We start from the raw sequence: 22,976 nt of genomic DNA on the forward strand, positions 1-22,976 counted from the left end.
TTGATCCGAAATAAATCATACATAAAATAAATAGGGGTAACTAGCTCAATCATCACAATTCTGGGATTATTTTTTTCTACTATTTATTATATTAAGTTTAAAGTGTTGTTCAGCCAGGAAAGCAAGGGAAAAGCCAGAGGCAATGGAAGAAAAGATCTAAAGAACAAAATGAACACCCTTAGAATCTGGTTTATAGTCTAATAGTAGATCAATATACAAACCAGTCAAACATCCAGGTCTCAGTTTTTTTAAATCATAAAAGGTTATTTTCCTAAAACAACTAGCCTAATAATCTTTAAAACAATATATCTAAAAAGAAACCAAAGGATAGGGCATTAACTTCAAATTAAGAGGGAGAGGAAGGAAAGAGAATTATAAAGAGAAAAAAGAAAAGTGGAAAACATGAAGGGTGATAAATGCAAACACTGAAGACAAAACAGAAATCACAAAATGGAAATACTATATACACTCAAGAATGAGGTGAAAGGTAGTTTTTTGTTCTTTTTTTTGTTAATTCTTCAAATATCAAATTAAAATCAGGAATTATAGATTCACAAACTTTTATTTTTCTACATTTTCTACATAATTTTGCTTTGCACAAACCAACTGTCCAACTTATATTTCTTATAAGAGATATCTTTATCTTTGCTGTATAAAAGATCTAGCCACATGCTACTACTGAGGATTCCAATGTAACACAACGGAGTAACTGTTTTTTTTCCTTCTATTCACTTGTCATTTTGATAGTCATATATAGTCAAATGGCTACCTGCTATGGTCTGCATGTGCCACACACCCCCACCAAATTCATGTGTTGGAAACTTGATCTGCAATCCAGCAATTCTAGTAGGTGGAGTCTTAATGAATTAATACCCTTATAAAATTCATAAAGGTGGGCTGGAGATTTAGCTCAGTGGAGCTGCACCTGCCTCACAAACGCAAGGTCCTAATTTCAATCCCCACTACAAAAAAACATAAAAAAACAAAAAAAACAGCAAGTTAAACAAAATTCGTAAATAAATTTACAAGAGCTTAATGGGTCCCTTTTTCATCTCTTCCATCGTTTCCACCCCATGAGGATACAGTGTTTCTCTCCTCCAGAGGATGCAGCAGGCAGCAGCATATGCTGGTACCTTAGTCTTGGGACATCCAAACTCCAAAACTATGAGAAGTTCTGTTCATTTTAAATTATCTAATCTCAGGCATTTTATTATAGCAGCACAAAGACAGCCAAGGTCTAGCATTTCATTTGTACTAGTAATACACAGATTAAGAGTAGTTTAACATCCATTCAACTCTCAGAACTCTTGGGTAATACATTTTTTGGGAGCAGGTTAAGAAACGAATTTCTAATTAAACAAACAGCTTAAAGTTTGAGATGAGGTAAGAAGTTTCAGGGTAGCAAGTCACTGAGATTCCTATTAAGGTATCCTTTAAGTATGACATGAAAGATCATTCTAGTGCATTTGCATATCCCTCAACCTCTACCCTGACAACAGAATGCTCCATTCTTTATCAGCATTCTGATCATGATAATCATCAATGTTTACTTCCTGACATGGTACCAAATATATATAAAAAGATTTTCATTTAAAAATTCTTCAAACTACATCTATAATGCGCTAGACATAACTATATGTACTGTTTTCTATGGTGACTTCATTATTTTTTGTTGATAATTATAACCTACCAAAAACATTGTTTTAAGTTCCAAAGCAATGTACTGGAGATGCTTTTCAACAGCAAGTTCCTGCTTATGTTTTAAGATACATGACACAATTTGAACAAATGGCTGACACAGCCTTGATACAAAAATCTCATGCTTTTTTGTCATCAATTGGTAAAAAGCTAAGTGCCATGTACACAGTGGATATGCTAAAACTTACAGGTTAAATTATTTTTATTGGATAAATTACCTACATAGCTTAAATAATCAAATTTAAAATGTAAAGAAAATTAGGTAATAGAAATAGCTCATTAACTGTTTGGTATTGAATCAGAATTGTATTTTCTTTACTGTATAAAGTGCTAGAACCCTATACATTGCCTGCGCAAGCACGCGCACACACACACACACACACACACACACACACAGGTATGAGTAATAACCAAAAATATGAACGACTTAAAAATAAATAGAAATTGTGCAGATTTTAAGGGATAAAGAACAATTGTAAGATCTCTGTAACAGTAGGGGCAAAACTAACCAAAGGTGTCATTCAGCAGTGGAGAAGCAACAGTGCAAACACTAAACCAGAGGATACTGAGTTGCTCAACTTTGTAATTTGTTAAATAACTGAGAGTAGAATGAAGTCAAATATGCTGTCCACAAATTTTTGTTGTTGTTACCATTTCTACTGGTAGTAAAGCAATACTAAAGAACATAAATGAAATTCCATAAACAGGCAATCAAGTACTTAAGGACAAAATGATCCCCTGACTTAAATATTTTTCTGTAATTTATTTTCCCTAAGTCATACAAAATTTAGTTATTCTAACAGTAAAATTCTGAAACAGACCTATTTAAGACAGTATTTTAATTTTTATAGAAAAAACTTCATAAAACTCACAATATAATTATATAACAAATCCCATGACTAAAGTAAGAAAATATTTAACAGTGATGTTAACGTTACGTAAAAGCACTGTATGAACACCAAAACAATGCTCAAATTTCAGGGTGACCGTGTAATTTATAATCCAAAGCATGATGTTCTGTGAAAAGTGGAGATGGTATTAATAACTGCATCTAAACAATTAATATACGAAATTCTACTGCTTACACCAAAGATTAAATTAGTATCACGCTTCCAAAGAACTATACTGAAAATAAAAATTTAGCATGCTATCAATGTATGATGTAGTATGACTTAGAGAAACCAGTAAAAATAATATCTACTCATTTTTACCAAGGTCATTAGAACAGATCTAGCTAAAATAGAACCAACTGGACTAATTCTTATACAGTGTCAATTTCTCCCAATACTAAATCACATATCAAAAAAAATTTTTTTAACTTTAAGCAATTATAAAGAAAAATGCACTAAATTAAGAATTTTAAAATGAATTTTCACACAAAAATATAAATGATACAATTAATCAAAAACAGTAATTTAAGAATTTTATAACAGTTTTATTAGAGGGTAAGAATGGAATATAAGAGTACAGAATTAAGAGTAGAATTTATCATCTTATTCTATAGAATAAAATAACTTCAAAAGAGATTCAACTGAATAGAGCCTACAGGATGGCACATCCTTGTAATCCCAGTACTCCATTCAGGAGGCTGGGAGGATCATGAGTTCAAGGCCAGCCTGGCAACTTAGGCAAACCCTGCCTTAAAAAGAAAAGAAAAAGAAAAAGGTCTAACTGAATAAATTAAGCTATAATAAGTATAAAATGGAAAATGTCTATAAACTATGGCAAATGCCTATAAACTAATAGGGAAGGTGTAAACTAAAATAACATTAACAATCCACAAATATAATGAAAGTTTCCAATTGATCATTTCTTTATCCAAAATTAAAGGACACATTATTCTTCCCTTCAACACAGTTATTGAAAACCAACCACATAGCAAGCCACAACTATGTTTTCAAGTAGGCCCCACCTTCTCAGCTTAAGCAGAGGCTAACAAATACTTATTATATAGAACATGACATAGTACTGATGGATCAGATAAAAATATATAGGAGTGAAAGGCAAGAGAGAGGTGGAGGGACATCAATCTTGCTATTTTGGGGTCAACTGGTAATACAAAAAGTTTCTGTGAACATTGAGCTTGAACAGCAGACTGAATTGAAGGATAAAGTTACAGTTATCAGGAGACAAGTACTGCAGTCATAAGAAAGAGTATGACAAAAGTCCTCCATGAGAGCAGTTTTATGTTGTTCAAGAAATCAAAAGGTCTTACAAACAAAATGTCCTGAATTCAACCACTGGCCCCGGAAAAAATTAAAAATTAAAAAATAAGAGTAAAGAAATCAAAAGGTAGGAGAGTTCAAAGAGTAAAGAAGACAGAAGGCAATAAGCCACAGACCACATTGTTCTTTGTTAGCTACAGTAAAGCACCATTATAAACACATGAAAATACACTTGAAGGAATATTTTTAAAATTCACTCTAGTTGCTGGGGGGAGACAGAGAGGAAGAACAGAAATAGGACATGAAAAGACTTTTGAGGAAAGGCACAATATAGGAAACTAAGGCATACAAGCCAGTCTGGGTTGCTAAAAGAACTGACAAGTTAGAGAAGGTTCTTTACCTCCCTATGTCTCCATTTCCTCATTTATAAAATTACAGTTAATTACAGTAGCTATGGCATGGGATATTTAAGGATTAAATGAGTTAATACCCATGGAATGATGATGAGCAGTGCCTAAATCATAGCTCAGTATGCTTTTGCCTTTAATATGAACATCTAAACATCATTGCTGCCACCAGTGGCATGACCAAGCAAGTATAAAGATATTACATAAACAGGAAATCAGGAGATATATCAAGTCAGGAGACAAATTTTAAGAGGGTAAGGGACAAACGAGATCTTAGCCTATTCAAAATGAATAAAAGTACCTTTACTACAATTAGATGTTAACTAATGTAAAGGGAATTAAAAATTGATTTAGGCAGGAGTCATTAACCAATCCTAAAAGCACTAGGCAAAAGACTGTTGGGAAAAGTTAATATACAAAGTTTCAAAGTACTTCTCCAGGAAATAGTAATAAATTTAGAAGGGGAAAATTATCTTTATTTTACAATTAAAAGATATGGTAAACATCATTTTAATCAACTAATCGAAATCGACATCACCAAAAATGAAGCAAACTATCAACTAACTTTTAAATTTGATATACCTAGCAAAGTACACTTTACTTTTTAAAACTCTCTTAACGAAAATATGTGGCCTGACTCCAGTGGTAAGAAAATAGCAAGACACACCCAAAATCACAAGAGACAATGAAAGGCTAAAGGAACTATTACAAATCAGAGACTAAAGGTGTGCTCCAGACTGTATTCTAGGGAGGAAAAAAAACCTCAGAATGAGAGAATAATTAGAGAAATCAGAACTTAGAATATGTTATCAAATTTATACTGTAACATTATCAAATTTGCAAATTTGGTAAAGGTACCTTGATTATGCATAAAGGAATGTCCTTGTTCTTAGGAAATGCACTCCAAGATAGAGATGAAGGATCATAGTGTCAGAAACTTACAAGGTTCCGTAAACAAAAAAATAAATGTATATATGCACATATGCAGATACACTACACAGACATCTAAGGTCAATTTTCACTTTAAAAAAAAAATGATCAAAACACTGAATTAACAAATACTGAACCACTGGTCTTAGAAAAAATAAAAGGTTAGGAGGCGCCCATGAACCTGTGGTTACATTTTCATGAAACAACTGATACCTGTTTTATCTGTGTCCGTGCCAATTAACAATGGACAAAAAGCATACTAACTCATGCCTGAACTAAGCTTCTCTAACAAAAGTATTTTCTCTGTAATGTACAGTACAGCCTTTTTGCTCTTTGCAACACTCAACAAGCACCTCAGCACTATGCTCAAGGGCCATTTTAAACAGCACAGTCGCCAACAAAAAACACAGAAATGCTAAATGCAAGACACTAAATAGACTGTGAACAGAACACTTGTTTCGAGTCTGAAAGTGGAAGCAAAAAGGCAGTATCTCATCTTGTTCTTTCTCAGTTGGGAACATAAACATTTGGGTAACGCCAATTTTTTTTGCCTTTCTGCACATGTACATGAAAAACTGCGAAAATGTCACAAGTAATACTGATATTGGAGTTACAAGTAAGTTTTACTAAGTAAGTGAAACCACAATACAAAATTTGTAACTGAGGATCAACTATGTATGCAGACACACACACACACACACACACACACACACACAAAATCACAGCAATTCTAGTTTAAAGATACACAGAAATGCATTATACCACTTTTAAAACTCTTCTATAGGTGTAATTTTTTTATTTTTTGATATGAAAATTTAAAGAAAACAAAGTAGGAGCTTGGTAAAATGAGAGGCAATACAAAATTGAGTATTAATAACCAATTAAATAAACATACTAAAAAATTTAGCCTTGTTACCCTTAACATATGCAGAGTGCATTTTTGTCCTCCTAATAAAGTGGTATCCCCATTTTTTTTTTTTTTTTTTTTTTTTTTTGTACCGGGGATTGAACTCAGGTCCTTGTGCTTGCGAGGCAGGCACCGGAACCACTGAGCTAAATCCCCAGCTGGCATCCCCAATCTTAAGAAGATTCATTATATAAATATTTTCCTTTTCTTCTAGAAGCGTATTATTACAAATAGTATTAAAAGTATCATTTTGATAATTCCTTTAATCAGCTAATGCCACTTTTATAAATTTATCTTAATATGTAGATGGTCCTAGTACAGCTTCAAAATGAAAACTTCAACATACAATGTAGCTCAATATATATGTACAACTGAGAACTATTTTATAGTGCCCTAGAAAAATTTCATAATTAATTCATTTTAAGAAAGCATCTTATGCACTTGCTTTTGCCATTTGTGACTCCTAAAATTCGTGCTTTTTGACATTTTTACAAAAATTCTTGATCATAATACACATCTTTAAGCATATAGCTTTCAATGCTAATTTATTATTCAATGATCCATCACTTAAAAGTTACCAGTTACAAAAATGAAACTACACAAAACTTTCTTCACATTCTTAACATTTTCGTGAAATGACTAATCCTCTACACTCATAGTTCACTATAGGTATTTTAATTCAGCAAAAATCTTAATTTGAAAAAATTATGAAGATCTTTTTAAAACATCCCTCAACCTGTGACTTTAAAAATGGGGAGGGGTAAACCGGGTGTGGTGGTGCAAAGCCTGTAATCCCAGTACTTGGGAGGCTGAGGGGGAAGATCTCTATGAGCTGGAGACCAGTCTGGGCTACATAATGAGTTCCAAATCAGTCTCAACTACATAGTGAGACCCTGTCTCAAAAAACCAAAACAAACAAACAAACAAACTGGGGAGGGGAATAGCCTGAGGGTAAACCTCAGTCGTAGAGCATGTGTTGAGCATGTACAAAATTCTGGGTTCAATCTCCAGCCTCAAAAAATAAGTACATGTTTTTAAAGTGAAGAGTTAACAATACATGTTTTAATATCAACTCATATTTTTAAATAGAAAGAAAACAATTTTAGTAGTTTTTAATAACTGAAGGACCAAACAGAAAAACAAAACTAGCAGGATAGTTCTCAATCAAGGTTAATAAAACCAACTAGTAATTTGTTGGTAAGATGACTTTTTTTTTTTTTTAGTACTTAGGATCAAACTCCAGTCCTTACGCTTGCGAGGCAAGCAGCAGCACCAACTGAGCTAAATCCTGGCCTGGTAAAATGCCTTTTAAAATTTTCCCAAATGAAATTACTCGTTAAAGGATTTTGAAAAAGAAAGTAAATTCATAGAGCATAATGATACAGAGGCAACACTTTAGTCCCAATTCTATCAATAAAAAGCTGAATCCTCCAAGAGAAAAGTAACTCAAACTACAAGGTACTCAAATATCCCTTAACTAAACCAACTGCAATCCAATCAAGACTTAATTGTAAAAGGTTCATTAAGAGAATCTAGTGATAAAATGGACCCTCATTTTTCACTGAGGCTCATGGTCTCATTTCATTAGACATGGACAATTAACTCATCCTGGTATTAGATCTATGGCAGAGTTAATTAGCTTAAGTTTTACAGGTTAAAGTGTTATTTCACTTTAATAAAGGTTTACTCTCACGGGGTCCATCTTTTTACCCTTCAAAGACTGTCCCACAAATTTTTTTAACTGTACTTTCAAATTAATAGAATTTTTAAATTTCAAAACCTTCCAATCTTTCTTAGCAATTAATGTTAAGCAAAACAACAACTCTACTCTGTAAAGTGGCTTGAGATAATACACAATCTAAAACATCACATTTTTATTGCACTGCTTAGTACTCTCCTATTTAAAACAAAGCTAAGCCATTAGAGTCCAAAATGAACACGTAACTCAGAAGGTACTTACATATAATCTGGTCAATTCTAAAATGAATTTTATTTTTTAAAAATACAGAAAGTGAGAAGAACAGATGCAGGAGTCCACAATGGAGCTACTCCATAATTCTGAAATATCAACAAATCATGTCACAAACTATTTAAACCAGTGTAGCCTGCAAATCCAGAAGTTAAGCTTGTTTAGATCAGCATTCTAACAGGATATCTTTATGCCTGCTGACATATAAAAGTTTTAAGGGAGATTAAATAATCTGTGTTTTAAACATTCCATTTCTCTGATCTAATTTTATTATATTTTACAAAAAAGAGCATCTACAAATGGATTTTTTTTTTTTCAGTGTTCTTCTACCATGGATGTTCAAAGACAGCCTCTTCCAGAAAGGTAGACCTCCTTTCTTTTTAAAGACAAGCCAACAACCACATTTGAAACTGAATTCAATACCATGTTCCATTTGACCAAAAGAAAAAAAAAAAGGAGTAAGGGAGCAAAAGTTACTAGGTAACTAGCTTTTCAGCAAAAGTACATTGGATACTGTCAAATATATCAATGGCTCTAAAGTTTAAAAGATTATACTTGTTTTTAATCCAAAGTGGAATTGAATCTGAGAACTGGTAAGAGCGATGATTTTGAATATTCTCCAATACAAAGAAACGATAAAGGTCAGAGGTGACGGAAATACCAATTACCCTGATCATTTATACATGTTCTGAAATGGCAAACAGAACCCTATGAATATGTGTAATTCTTGTGGGTCAATTAAAAATAAATTTTTTAAAAGAGCAGAACAGTAGTGTTTCAAAGACACCAATTTTAACTTATCATAAGGAAGAACTTCTAACCAAGACACAGTCATTTATGTGTGGACCTCTGGCCACTTCCTGAGAGCTGGCTATCTCTTCCACTACTATCACGTTATATCTCAAAAATAATTGTAACTTAAAAACGTAAGAATGTCAATGTACTGCTTTCAAAATGAAAATTAAAAAAAACCTCTGATACAGCTTTCAAGGCCCCTTATCCTGAGTCAGCAGCCTTGTCTCCAAGGTCAACACTGCTTCTCTCAGTACACACCAAACCATCCACTTTGACAGGTTAAGTGTCCACAGCATAACACACACTGCTGCTTTATCCTACTTCTGATGTCTAGAATGCCATTCCATTTGTTTGCCTGATAAATTTCTGTTCTACTCAATCCTCCTCTCCAGGTTCCATTAAAACCTTCAACTTACACAAGAATCCACTACTTCTTGACTTCCAATAGAAGAATGCCCAACCTCTGTTGCATTCTCTACCACACTGTCTTCTTTCATTATAAATACTGGGATTTCCAATGGCTGAAAGTTCCTTTAGGATCATAGGTATTCAAAAACAACTGCTGCCTTGGAAAATATTAACTATTGAAAGGAGATAATAAAAACTGGAAAGAACCATTTCTAGCACTCTGACCTGAAATTTCACAGAATTAAGTATCACAAAGATGGTCAGAATCCATAACTAAGGTTCATTCTAAACCAAATTATACAACAGCATACATATAATTCATAGTTGCACTCCTAAAGCAACTAAACTGTCTCCAAAGGTTTTGAATTTATTTTTACTATTAACAATTTTAAGAATATATCAGAATAACCATACCATAAACCAAGATGATATGATTTACAATTTATTGTGCGCCACAGATTTAAATTAAGATTGTAGAAAACATTCTTGCTATACATCTATACATAAATTCTTCACAAAATTCACATAGGATAATTTCAAAGATACAGAAACCATTTAAGTGAATTAAGTCAGATGTCCAAACTATGTTAATCTGTAGTGTATTTTTTTGTTTGTTTGTTTGCTTGCAGTACTCGGGATTGAGCCCAGGTTCTTTGCACTGAGCTACATCGCCAGCCCTTTGTAAATTGTTTTTATTTTTGAGATACCATTTCAATTAGTTGCCCAAGCTGGGTTCAAATTCAAAATCCTCTTGCCTCAATCTCCTAAACTGCTAGGATTATAGGTGTAGGTCTTCACACCCAGCAATCTGTACTTTTTTAATTAAACTACAGAGTACTGAAATAATATAGCTAAATTTTATTTTCTGGTATTTTATCTTAGTACTATTTTCTTGCATTACATATAATCTGTAAGATGTTATTTAGACAGGCAACAGTAGAAAATAAAATGTGTAAACTGCTCCTACTGTGGTTAAGAACAAGACAGAACTTGGAAGCACTAACCACTGAAAAAAACAAACATGAGATATTTAAAGGTCAAAAATGGGAAAATATTTACCATTTCCAAACCTGGGGAAGAAAAAACTGTAGTATTCCTTCACAGTACTACTGAAGACTCTAAAAATACTAAAAAATATTAAAAATATACTGCCCTATAGTTTAAGACAAAATAGATCATGAATCATCACAATGACTTACTATGTCCCACACACTACTGTTAAGGGATTTAAAATAAACTGTCATTAACTACTAAAAAAGACTATGTGACGCTACAGCACCAAGAAATTTAAATTATTCATCCAAGGTGACAAAACTGTTGCATGGCAAAATCAAGATTCAAAATTAAACAATATGGTGGCAGAGCTCCCTGCTATTCATTCTATTCTGCCAAAGACAGAAGAAAATGTACTTTATTCATGATAGTTTACCATACAATTCCAAATTCTAACCTTTGTGAGTGCTGTGTGACTAAAGAGAGCAGAAGGCCATTACTGAACAATTAACAGGAGCTCAGGAGAGGAATAAATATTTTCTTAATTGATAGCATGATTTAACTAATGGATGTAAGTTAATATTCTGATGAAAACTGACTTCAGTTGTTGAGACGTCAATGTCCCTGAGGCAATTACAATTGTACTACTTAATATATTAATGCTATCATTAGTCCAAACAAGGGAACCAAAACTTCATGGCAATACTCATTTTAAAAGAATATTAAACAACTGATTCTGAATATCCATTTTAAGATTCTAATTTTTTCAGCCAGGCATGGTGGTGCACGTCTGTAATACCAGTGTTCAGGAGGCTGAGGCAAGAGGATTGCTGAGAGGTCCAGGCCAGCCTGGGTTACACAGTAAGTTCAAGAATAGCCTGAACTAAGGGGTTTAGCTGAAATTAGATGGAGAGCTCAGAAAACAAACACAAAGGATTAAAAGTTGGGATACCTTATTAGTTTGGTGTTGGCTCCAAGTTCCTCAAAGTGATTCAATGCACATGCTCCAACATAGCACAGAGCTATTATTTGATAGATCTTTAAATGTATTTTTTAAAAATCACTCTTTTAAATTATTTTAATCCTTGGCAATAAAAATCTAGGTTTTTAAAAAATCAGTCCTTTTTACCCAGATAAAAATTCAAGGTATTTTACCTTATCATACTACTGGCTTATAGGAAACTAGCCAAATATAATCTATCCTAACAATAATATTTAAAGCTAATTATGTGAATATGTACTAAACTAGAAAGATAAGAAATGGCAGGAGAACAAACAGGAAACACAAACAATATACTTTAAAGATGACTAGAACTTTACAATCAAAACAAAATATTGCTGAAACCAGTCTCTTAAGCAATGAGGCTTCATTTGTCTTCTAACTGTCCCAACGACTTCATATACATAGTTATTCATTTGAACAATTTCATATAAACCTTATCAAAAGAAACATCTTAGATTTTTCAAGTTTTTAGTTGCATATTTTTATTAATACAACATGCCAGTTTATTTTCAAATGGCAATTTCTCAAGTATGGATACCAAAGTAAGTTAAGTAAGCAAAATGGATACCAAAATAAGCAAGGTGGAGTAACTGATAATCCTGTGGTTCCTAAATGAAAAATGGTAAGTAATTAACAAAAGGAAAAAATTAGGACTTTTAAAACGTTTCAGGGCCAGGTATTTAGCTCAGTGGTTCTGCCGCCTGCCTCACAAGCTTCAAGGTTCCAAATTTGATACACAGTACCAAAAAAAAAAAAAGTTTCACAGTTTCTAATATAGCCTGCTTTATGCCTGGAATATGTGGCACTTACTAGGATACAAAAGTATAAGTTATTTACATGAAAACCAGCCTTATTTTCAATGCTTACCTTCTTTTTATCCCTCATTGAGCCTTTGCCTCGGACCATTATTTTACATCCAGTTTCTGCTTCAAGCTGTTTAGCTGTAAGTCCTCTTGGTCCAAGGATTCTCCCTACAAAATTAAACTGAGGAGAAAAAAAAGTCATAAATTATTCACTTGCTGCAACTACAGCTCTCACAACGATTTGCAAGCATACTGTATATATACTAAAGTTAAGTAAAATCTAGAGCCCTCATGAATTTGCCAAGTTTGGGAATAACTTATTTATTAACTCATTCTCTTAGATGAACTTTTCCTATGTATTAATACAACCTATGAATTAGGAACAAAATTCAGTTAAAACACATGTACTATACTGAATTGTTCATCAATGTGTAATATATACTAGAGTATATGAAAAAATAAAATATTAAACACTATCCAAGAATGTAAATTCTTTCTACAAAATTTCTGTCTCCTCCAAATGACAATGCTGAAGATATTATTCATTAAGATTAGTGATCACTCTTACTGAAATCCTTGGGGAAAAATTGTATTTTATTTTGTTAACTAGAAAAGTTACAATTCTGAGTTGGTTGCTAAAATATGAGTCGAAACCTGGGTTCCACCCTATGCTAAATGTGTGTTAGGAGTACACAGGCATTTGTCCATCATATTTTCTGGACAATTTTATGCTTGAATTCTTATTCTTCTCACTTTTCCATTTCTATCTTTAACTCATACTTCTATTTTCACATGTATTCAAATTCCATGAATAATAGTGATATATGTAACAGTATAAACAAAAATATACCATCCCTCAACAGAAACTTCTATTATTCATATATAATACAAGGTTTTTTAAAGGCAAAGGGAAGAATAGCCTGACTTTCAATATTGAGAAGTGTACTTTCCTCATTCCCATGTTATCTGTAGTAAAAAAACAAAGAATGAGTCCCTATCATCACTTCCAAAAAAACTCATGAGTGGTTTTCATTTATTTGATCAAATAAGTATTGTTCTTGCCCATACAGCTTCCTTTTTTGTCTTGAAATTCATCTTACTGTTAGTGTATTATTACATAAAAGTAAAGGCTAGAAAGTCCACTGTTTTGAAAACTTAAACTGGGTAACTTCCTTCTCCCTCTGTAATTCAATGGCTCTCACTCTGCCTCATGAAGTAGCACAACTACATTGACACATATTAGAATGTTATTCTCAGATGAAAAGGTGGGTGGTATGTATTTATCCTTTGAAACAGGTCATTCCTCCACCCTCCTCCAGGAGATTTTCATGCAACTCTTTTCTGAATCAGGGATGGTGCTGAGGTAGACCAAGTGCCTACAGATCTTAAATTGTCTAAACAAGATCCCAGATTTATGTTCATGTTCTTGCCCAATTTCTCATTACACAGTATTTCACTTAACCTCTTTGGTATACCTAAGCCTCACCTGTCATTTTCTGTTTATGATAAATGAACATATAACTGGCTTTCATGTATCAACCTAGTAACTAGTAACCTTTTTTTTTTTTTTGGTACCAGGGATAGAACTCAGGTCTTTGTGCTTGACAGGCAGGTGGCGGAACCACTGAGCTAAATCCCCGGCCCGCCCTTAAGTAACCTTGTTTTTTCATTATTGTGTGCCATAAATTTTATGTTATTTATAAAAATATATCACTTGCAAATAATAACACTTCTATTTCTTTAAACTATATATTTTCATTTCTTCTTGCTATGCTTATAGCACGGAAGTAATCTTATAATCCAATCTTAGAGCACCTTATAATCCAAACCAAATAAAAATGTCCTATTTGACTTGTTCCAGATTTTAAAATAAAGACTTTTAACAGTTCACTGTGAAATCTTAAGCAACCTGTAGACACTTTTTTGCAGATAGCCTTTTCTAGCTTATAGTGATTTACAACTGCCAAATATTAAAACAACCTTATATTTCTAAACTAAAATCAACTTGAACATGATGAATTATTCTCTTTATAAATTACTGAGTTCAAATTCCTATCATTTTGGTAATTTTTTAAAAATGTACATTCACGAGTAGAATTAGCCTGCAATTTTACTTTCTCATAACACTATTCTCAAATTTTGGCAACAAAGTTATTCTGGCCTCAAAACAGCATTGGGATGTAGTCCCTCTTTTTCTACTTTTAGATGAGTCTGCACATGACTCATACTGTTTACTCCAAAAGTATTGAATATATGTGCTGGTAATGCCACCTAGCTCCAGAGTTTTCTTTGTGGAAGATTTTTAATTATAGAATTGGTTTAATTCATTATTTTCTATTCCCTGGTATGGTCAACTTTGATACCCTGTGTTTACCTAGAAATATGTCCATACTGTTTAAATTTTCAAATTTTTTTACTTCATTTGTCTGTCTCACTTTCTTTCTGATATCTATAAGATCTGCAGAGATATCCCTTTTTTATTTCTGTTAGTTATCTGCCTTCATTTTTTCTTGACTAGTCTCCAAAGATACCTATTTTTGTTGATTAGACTAGATTGATTTTAAAACTTGCCACAATTCTCCAACCTCTCATGGTACTTTTTTGGTGTGCAATATAAATTTGCACATGTTCCCACCTCCTGAATCTAGGATAACATTGTGTCCTGCTTTGGCCAATACAAGGAAGAAGAAGGAGTGATGTGCCAGTTAAAAGAATGTCACAACCTTGTGCGGTTTTACTCTTACAGCTCTATTTTTCCCCTATTTTGGAGAATGACAAACAAGTGACTAGGCAACCATCAATGCCCACAGCCAGCTGACTCTCCAAAGCAAAAATGCCTGGCTTATACACAGCTAACTACAGATACTCTGCTGAATCCAGCAACAGAAGGAAGAGTTGAAAAATTATAGTTTTTTTGCTGCCAGGGATTGAACTTGAGGCCCTTGTGCTTGCGAGTCAGGCAGTGGAACCATTGAGCTAAATCCCCAGCCCTTAAGTTTTTTAGTTTTGAGGGTACAATTTGCAGCAATAGTTAGATAATATACTAATTCTCTTCACTTTGTATTCATAGGTTTCGACTTAGCTGTCTTTTTTCTTTGGGTTTGATCTGATAGTGTTTTCCCAACCTTTTAGAAATAGATGGTTTCACTATTGTACCCTTTAAGAAAAAGTATATATTTAAAGATGTACATGTACCTCTACGCTGTTTTTAGCTGTACTTCACAAGTTTTAATAGGTACTATTTTCATTACAATTCAGGTAAAAATAATTAGGCAGCTACTGAATATTTAATATTTTTATTTCAAATACAAAAACTTCTGCTTATCTTTCGTTGTGATTTCTAGTTTTCTACATTGTAATCAGAAAATATACTACCTAAAATACTGGTCCTTTAATATTTTTCAGCCCAAGATACAATTAATTTTTATAAATATTCTATGAGTGCTTGAAAAGAATGCAAAGCCTAACTATGATTAAGCTATTTGTTTCTGTAGTGCTGGGGATTCAACCAGGGCCTTGCTCATTTTAGACAAGTACTCTATAAGTTTTATTTATTCTTTTACTTCTGTTTTTGCTGTATACGTTTAAAGGGTATGTTATTTGGCATCTACAAAGGAAAAATTTTATTTTTCTATCATTGTCTTTATTTTCAGTAATGAGCTTTGCCTTAAAGCATATACTGAAATCTTAATATGGAGATACAGGGCCGGGGATTTAGCTCAGAGGTTTGGTGGCCTGCCTTGAAAGCACAAGGACCCGAGTTCAATCTCTGGTACCAAAAAAAAAAACAAAACAAAAACAAAAACAAAAAATCTTAATATGGAGATACAAAGTTCTGTTTGACTTTTCATGATGTGTATTTGATACTTACTATTATCAATCTATTTTTATCTTTTTATTTTAAGTAAGATGCCTATAAACAACACCTAAATGAGTTGTTTCTTCATGCAATCTGTCCATCTTTGAAATTCATATTAGTCCATTTATAATACATGGTTATACCTTCTTGTTAAATATTTTCTACACGTCTTAATCCTTTAATGTTCTTTTTTCTTCTTTCTGGACTCCTTGTGTGTGTACATGTGTACATGTGTTGGGAAGAGCTGACACATGAGCTTGTTTTCTTATTACTTCCTTTATATTACACTTTGAAAAATCACATTTGTTTACCCTATAGGTTAATACATACTTTAAAACATCAATGTTCCTTTGCACTTTTACTCATTTTACATACAAAGACCCCAGAATGAATAACCCCACTTATTCCCAATCCAGGTTATATGCCACTCCTTATTTTTCAAATGCTATCTATATTTTTCACTCAACAGGATATTAACACTTTGTACAAATAAAATGCATTTAAAGTAACCAACTTATCTACCATTTCAGTTCTTTATCCTCATCTGCATGTTCAACTTGCCGATTAAAATCATTTTTATTCTACCATAAAGATATCCCTTTAATCTATCCTGATAAGAAAATGTCTTGTTTTCTGTTTCAGATTTCAGGGAAATCTAGCTCAATGGTTATTTTCCTGCAGCACCTTAATGATGCCATCTTCAGGATTCTACTCTTCCTTCTAAGAAATGAGCTTACTACTATTGCTATGCAGGCAATCTTTTCTCTCTTGGCTATTTTTAAGATTTCCCTTTCACCACTAGTTTTCAGTTTTTTAAAAAGATAATGCGTCCACATGTGTTTTGTCTTCATAGTTATCACAATTAGGGTGCAGTTTAATGTGACTTTGATTTTATTTCTTAAATTTTAAAAATCTCAACCACACTCTTCAAACTATGCTTTTAATTTTATCCCTTTTTAGTACTACAAACATTTTCATACCGCTTTTATTTTTCACATTCCTTCCTGTGTTTTCCAGCCTATTGATGTTGAGGATTTTGTGAACTATACTGCATGCAGTTCACTGATTCTCTTCAACTGCTCCTAATCTGTCGTTGAGTTGGTATTAGTTAAGGGCTCTCTATTATAATTTCCATGCCTGTGCTTAGTCTTTTGTCTCCATACACAGTTAACACATTTCTTAAAAAAGCAGTCATGATAACTCTAGTATCTAGAGTTTCTATGGGACAGTTTTTCTTTTTTGCTGTTTCTTCAGATTTTTAAAATTTTCTATCTTGCTTTTTTTGTATACTTAGGTTATAGTGTACCAGACAATATAGTTAATGAATGACCAACAGAAATACAATAAGGCTGAAGATGTGTTACCTTCCTCCACAGAAGGTACATGTTATCTTCTGCCCGATAACTACAGTTAGTAAATAACAATTCAGAATAACCTCAATACAATCTCACTCAGTGAGACAATATTTAGTCATGGAAGTCTCTGTGAGGATCAGGATCATTCTGGGTGGAAAATTACACCTGCAGTATACACCTATCAGTGTCTCTACCTAAATTTTATACAGTTTGGAAAGGGGACAGTGCATAAATTATAGAGTCCAATCTCTGTTGCCTAAACTTCAGCGTCTGATCTGTCCTCCCTGAATTCAGCAAATATATCAAAAGGAAAAAGATATCTCAAAAATGAACCTTACATCTATGATCATCTAGCTTCCTGAGAATCCTGAATTAGTTATCTATTACATTTTTGTGGGGTCTCTTGTTAAAATATTATGCCATATTTCACTAGTGGGTGTTTGACTAGCCTGAATTCTTGTCCTCCATGACACAAAATCCACTGGCACTTTTAAGAAGCTGTCTTTTAATCTAATTTGATATAGCATTAACACAGATTCAGACTGTAGTATACATTCTGAAAGGTAGGCTTGGGGGAGGGGGTCTCTCATTATGCCTGGTCCCCTGTTCATCTCCAGTTAGATCCTCCAACGTCTCTGAAACTTCTTAACCTAGCCTGTTTATACAGTCAGGGGCTTTCTAAAGGTTCTCTCCCTGTTACCCCAAATCAATCTGGAGAGAGACAATCTCTATACATCACCACTAATTTTGTTCAGACTCAGTATTTTTCAGTAGACTAGAGAATCAATGGCCTTTTATTTTCAAATTCAATTCAAAACATTTACTCAAGGCTTGATTTGTGGTAAGGAATGAAGTAAATTTCAGGAATTTAAAAGAAACTCTTGAGAAGTATATGAAAATGCTTTTCGCTTCTATTTGCCTACCTATATTTAACTATTTTGGAAGTAGCCCTACCAGCTACTTTTCAGTTATAGTTGTACTCTATACAAGTCCTTTTCCAAATCAACTCATATGCTAAATATGCATCATATTATTTAAAATGTGCCCCCCAAAAAGTGTCTGAAAAGATGCACTATAAATGGAGATTATTTTAGCTATCAACCATTAGTCTACATTTTATGACATAAGCCCTCTTTGATACAACCTGCTCCTTTCACATATTAAACTTCTGTTGCTGGAACCACAGCATCATTACAGAGAAGGACTTCTACCACAGCTTATTAATCCTTACAGTTTTACTTAATGAATAAAAAAAAGTTTTTAAGCAAGACAAAACTGAAACAAAGTTTTCTTAACCTTAAAAACCAATTGCTGTTGCCCCAAAAAACAACAAACAGTTCAAGTATGTTAAAGCACATACAACTCAGATTCTAATGCAATAGGAACTGCCAAGGTCATTGTTCTCAAAATGTTAGAAATAACAGAAAAAAAAAATTAATCACAGCAGCTACTTTGTCTACTGCAACCAATTTCCAAGTTAGTATCCTTTGCCTTGCATTAAAATTCACTCTATGTTGATTTATCATTCCAGTTCTGCAGCTTCATTCAATTAAAACAATGTCACAACACTTTCACAGAAAATTATTTCAAACATCCACAGCTAAGTGCAACTTTAAAAGCCAAAAGAAGGAAATGGGAGGAACAGAGGGAGGGAGAAAGAGAGAGAGGAGTAAAGCAAAAGACAAAGAGAAAGAGAAAGGAAAGAAGAAGAAGAAGAAAAAAAAAGAAGTAATATGTCTGTAGTTCTTTCTGCATCTTCTAATCTATTCCAGTGATTCTCAGGTCTGTTTCTCTGCCAGTACCATGCTGTTTTGCCAGACATACTCAATTACCTCATCTTTGACAAAGGAGCCAACCATCCTCAGTGGAGGAAAGATAGCCTCAGTGCAGGAAAAACTGGATTTCAATTTGCCAAAGATTAAAACTAGACCTCTATCTTTCACCATACACTAAACTAAATTCCAGGTGGATTAAAAATGTAAATATTAAGACAAAAGCACTAAACTTGCTGGAAGATAAGTAGAATTGTTGAAGAGACTGGCATAGGAAAAGACTTTATGAACAAATCCTCAGTAGCATGGGAGATAGCACAAAGAATCAACAACTGGAATCTTATCTTTTAAAAAAGCTTTTGCACTGCAAGAGAAACCACCAACAGAGATAAGAGACAACATACAATGTGGGAAAAAATTTTTACCATCTGTTCCTCAGACAAAAGTCTGAAAAAAAAAAATCAGACCCCCCCCCAATATAAAGACCCGATTCAAAAATGGTCATGTGAAATGAACAGACATTTCTCAAACAAGTAAAAGCAGCAAATAAAGACATGAAAAAATGTTCAACATCACTGGTCATTCAAGAGATGCAGATGAAAACAACACTGAGATTCCACCTCACCCTCAAAAGAATGTCTGCTATCATGAAATCAACCAATAACAAATGCTGCTGGGGTTGTGGGGAAAAAGGAACCATTCCTTCTTTATTGTTGGTGGGAGTGCAGACTGGTGCAACCACTGTGGAAATCAATATGGAGATTCCTCAAACAACTAGGATTAGAAGTACCACTTGCCCCAGCTATTCCTCTGCTGGGTATCTTCCCAAAGGAATTATATGCTCACCCACAGTTTGTAACAGCTAAAACTTGGAAACAGCCCAAATGCCCATCAACTGGAGACTGGATAAAGATGTGTTCTTTAAAATAAAATGGAGTACTACTCAGCCATAAAGAAGAAACTAGAGACATTTATAGCTAAGTGGATGCACATTGAGGCCATACTCTCAAGTGAAATTAATAAGACACATATTTGTAAATACTGCATGGTTTCTTAGGTGTGAAAAACTAAAAGTGTAAATAAGGACCAAAATGTTTAACTGATATTGTGTAATAGGAAGAAAAGGTCTAAAGGAGTAGGGGAAGTGGGAGGCATAGGGGAAAGGTAAAAAGAGAAAAGAAAAAAATATGAGAAAAGGAAAAACATGGAAACAGTATCTTTGTAAATAGGAAAGGGTGGAGGGGGTGAAGGGAGAGCAGGGGAATGGGAAAATAAGAACCAAGATATATCATGTAAAGGTTCAAGATTCCAATGATAAATATAACTGTATCGTATACCTAAGCTGTACCAATACCAATAAACTTAATGGGGATAGAAGGAAAGCAGGCAGGCAGGCAGGCAGGCAGGAGGTAGGTCATTAGCCCTACTGTTTAAATCCAGACATTTTCTGTGGCTAACCTATTTCTGCCAAGTGTCACGTTAATTTTCAAACGGTTTAACAAAAATCACATCTACTGCTATTCACTGCTGCTTACAACATTTTTAATGGAAATGACAGCTTTCCCCATTAATAAAATATTAATTATGAAAAATCTTTCCATTAACCTTTCAAAAATTCTACAATTAAAGATAAAGCCTCCTGTAACACAATATCAAAACCAAGAATAAAAAGTGGACTTCCAAAGCTATCTCCATAGAACACTTCTAAACTGTTAGCATAATCTCTGCTTAAGATGTTGCAATTAAAAAAAAAAAACTATTAAAGAATATGCACTTCTTGGGGTTGCTTTTTACACAAAAGAACTGGTGACCTACTTTTAAATATTTGGTCTACTATTTCTAGATTGATTTTAGATACAAACTTTATGTCACATAAATAACACAGTATAAACATTACCCATGCAAAGGGTGTGTATTTGTTAAAAGTCTTTCACTTTGTCCATGCAAAAAAGGGGCCAGTTTTAATCTAGTCATTACTAGTGAGTCTATTTCATGTTAAGTATTTATGATGAGAGTAACTATTTTAAAGGATAGTTATTTTTAGTTAGAAATAAGCAGAACGAATATATCAAGATGTCTTATATTTTAGGGGAAAATAAACATCCTTTCTTACATTCATATTAATTATATATAAGCGGCTAAAAAAGTGTGTTTCCTGAAGAAATAATTTATGCTACATAATTACTATAAAAACCCATTTCACAAAACCTTTCTTATTTCGTTGTTTTCAAACATTTATATTCTTGGTTCCTGAATTATAAATGCTATATAAGAAAAAATTTCCTATGAAACTGTAACATCAGCTGCGACAAAGAAATTAGTGTGGAATTATAAACAAAATGTAAAATTAGGCCGTGTTAATTAAGATATCCTAAATTATGGTAAATTTTCATTCTTTGAGTACATATACAGAATGGTTAACAGGCTGACACCACTCCAAACTTAGGTGAGTAAGACGATGACTATCTTTGTAGACACTAAATAAAAAACAGGAAAATTTATTTAACCAACTTTTTTTTAAATGAAGGTCAACAGGGTTTTAAAACACAAGCAGATGACAATATCTGATAGTATATTAACAAGCACTTTTAAAAGAACCCAAACTACTTACCAATCCTTTATTTTTGTTATTACCCCACTACAGTGGTACCTTGGTTCAAGATCTTATTTCATCCCATGATTCTGGACAAGAACCAAATCAAATTCAATGGTCAACTTCAATGTTGACTTCATAAGGAAATCTGATTCAGTTCTCATCCAATTCAGTTTGAGACCAGAACTGTGGACAGAATTAACTTCATGAACTGAGGTACTACTGCATTCTGTAAAACTATCAAGTATTTTTAATTATTTTTCCTGAAATCATCTTTTCTTCTTTATTTCCACCAAACAAGACAAAATCTGCCTCATCCCACAACCTGAGCCCCAAGTATTCCTTTTATAATTTCCCTGTGTGCTTAATTCCTACAGGCAAATGTTTCCCTCCTCCACCAAAGAGCACTTTCCATCCACCTCTCTTACATGTTTTACAATGATCTACCCATCTCTTGAAAGTCATTTTCTAAAGGGATAAACTAGCCTCTACTTTTGCTTTAATTCCACAGTGCTTCACACAACATCCAAAACAAGGATCCCAATATAGTACTTACTTATCTAGTGAAGTCATACAGACTGAGCATCCCTAACACAAAAACCCAAAATTGCAAGGTTTTGAACATCAACATGACACTCAAAAGGTTTTAGATTTTGCAGCACTTCAGATCAGAAAATACCAACTAGTAAAATCTATGCAAATATTCCTTCCACTCCAACCTCTACACTATGCAATAGAATCTATAAATTTAATGCAACCTCAAGTCAAAATTCCAATAATATTTTACACATAAACAGAAAATCAAACTATCCTAAAACTTATTTTGTAACTATGAAAGACCCTGAACAGGTAAAGCAATCTTTAAGAAAAAGCAAAGATGAAGGCACCACACTAAATGATTTGAAAATAGAATACGAAAATACAGTAATGAAAACAACATGGCTGGTATTAAAACATACATAGACCAACTGAATACAACAGAAGCACAGAAATAAACCCGTGCATGCATATATAGTCAACTTATTTTGACAAGGGCATCAAGAATTAACACCCAATTTTATTGGACTGTTGGTATCTAATCAGAACTCAATCACCACCTTAAAAACAATAAACTGGACCCCTACCTTACACCATATACAAAAATTAAGCCAAACTAGATTACAGACTTAAATGTATGACTTGAAATAATAAAATGCTTAGATAAACAACATAGGGTTGGTTAAAAAAAGCTGACATATGTATTTGGTCTTAGCAACCAACTAGTATGTAAACAAAACACAAGCAATAAAAGCAAAACTAAACAAGTGGACTACATCACT

General features: G+C 33.2%; 1 protein-coding gene across 1 annotated transcript in view; it reads right to left on the bottom strand.

The window, feature by feature from the left end:
• Positions 1-22,976, bottom strand: part of Qki (QKI, KH domain containing RNA binding) — a 135,494-nt gene that overhangs the window by 67,375 nt on the left and 45,143 nt on the right. The window contains exon 4 of the mRNA XM_010605903.3: positions 12,143-12,259. Coding sequence (XP_010604205.1) covers positions 12,143-12,259 — 117 coding nt within the window. The remainder of the gene's footprint in view (positions 1-12,142; positions 12,260-22,976) is intronic.

This window comes from Fukomys damarensis, unplaced genomic scaffold (genome assembly GCF_012274545.1).
Source record: "Fukomys damarensis isolate Sample0158 unplaced genomic scaffold, DMR_v1.0_HiC HiC_scaffold_14, whole genome shotgun sequence".
NCBI classification, from domain to species: Eukaryota; Metazoa; Chordata; class Mammalia; order Rodentia; family Bathyergidae; genus Fukomys; species Fukomys damarensis.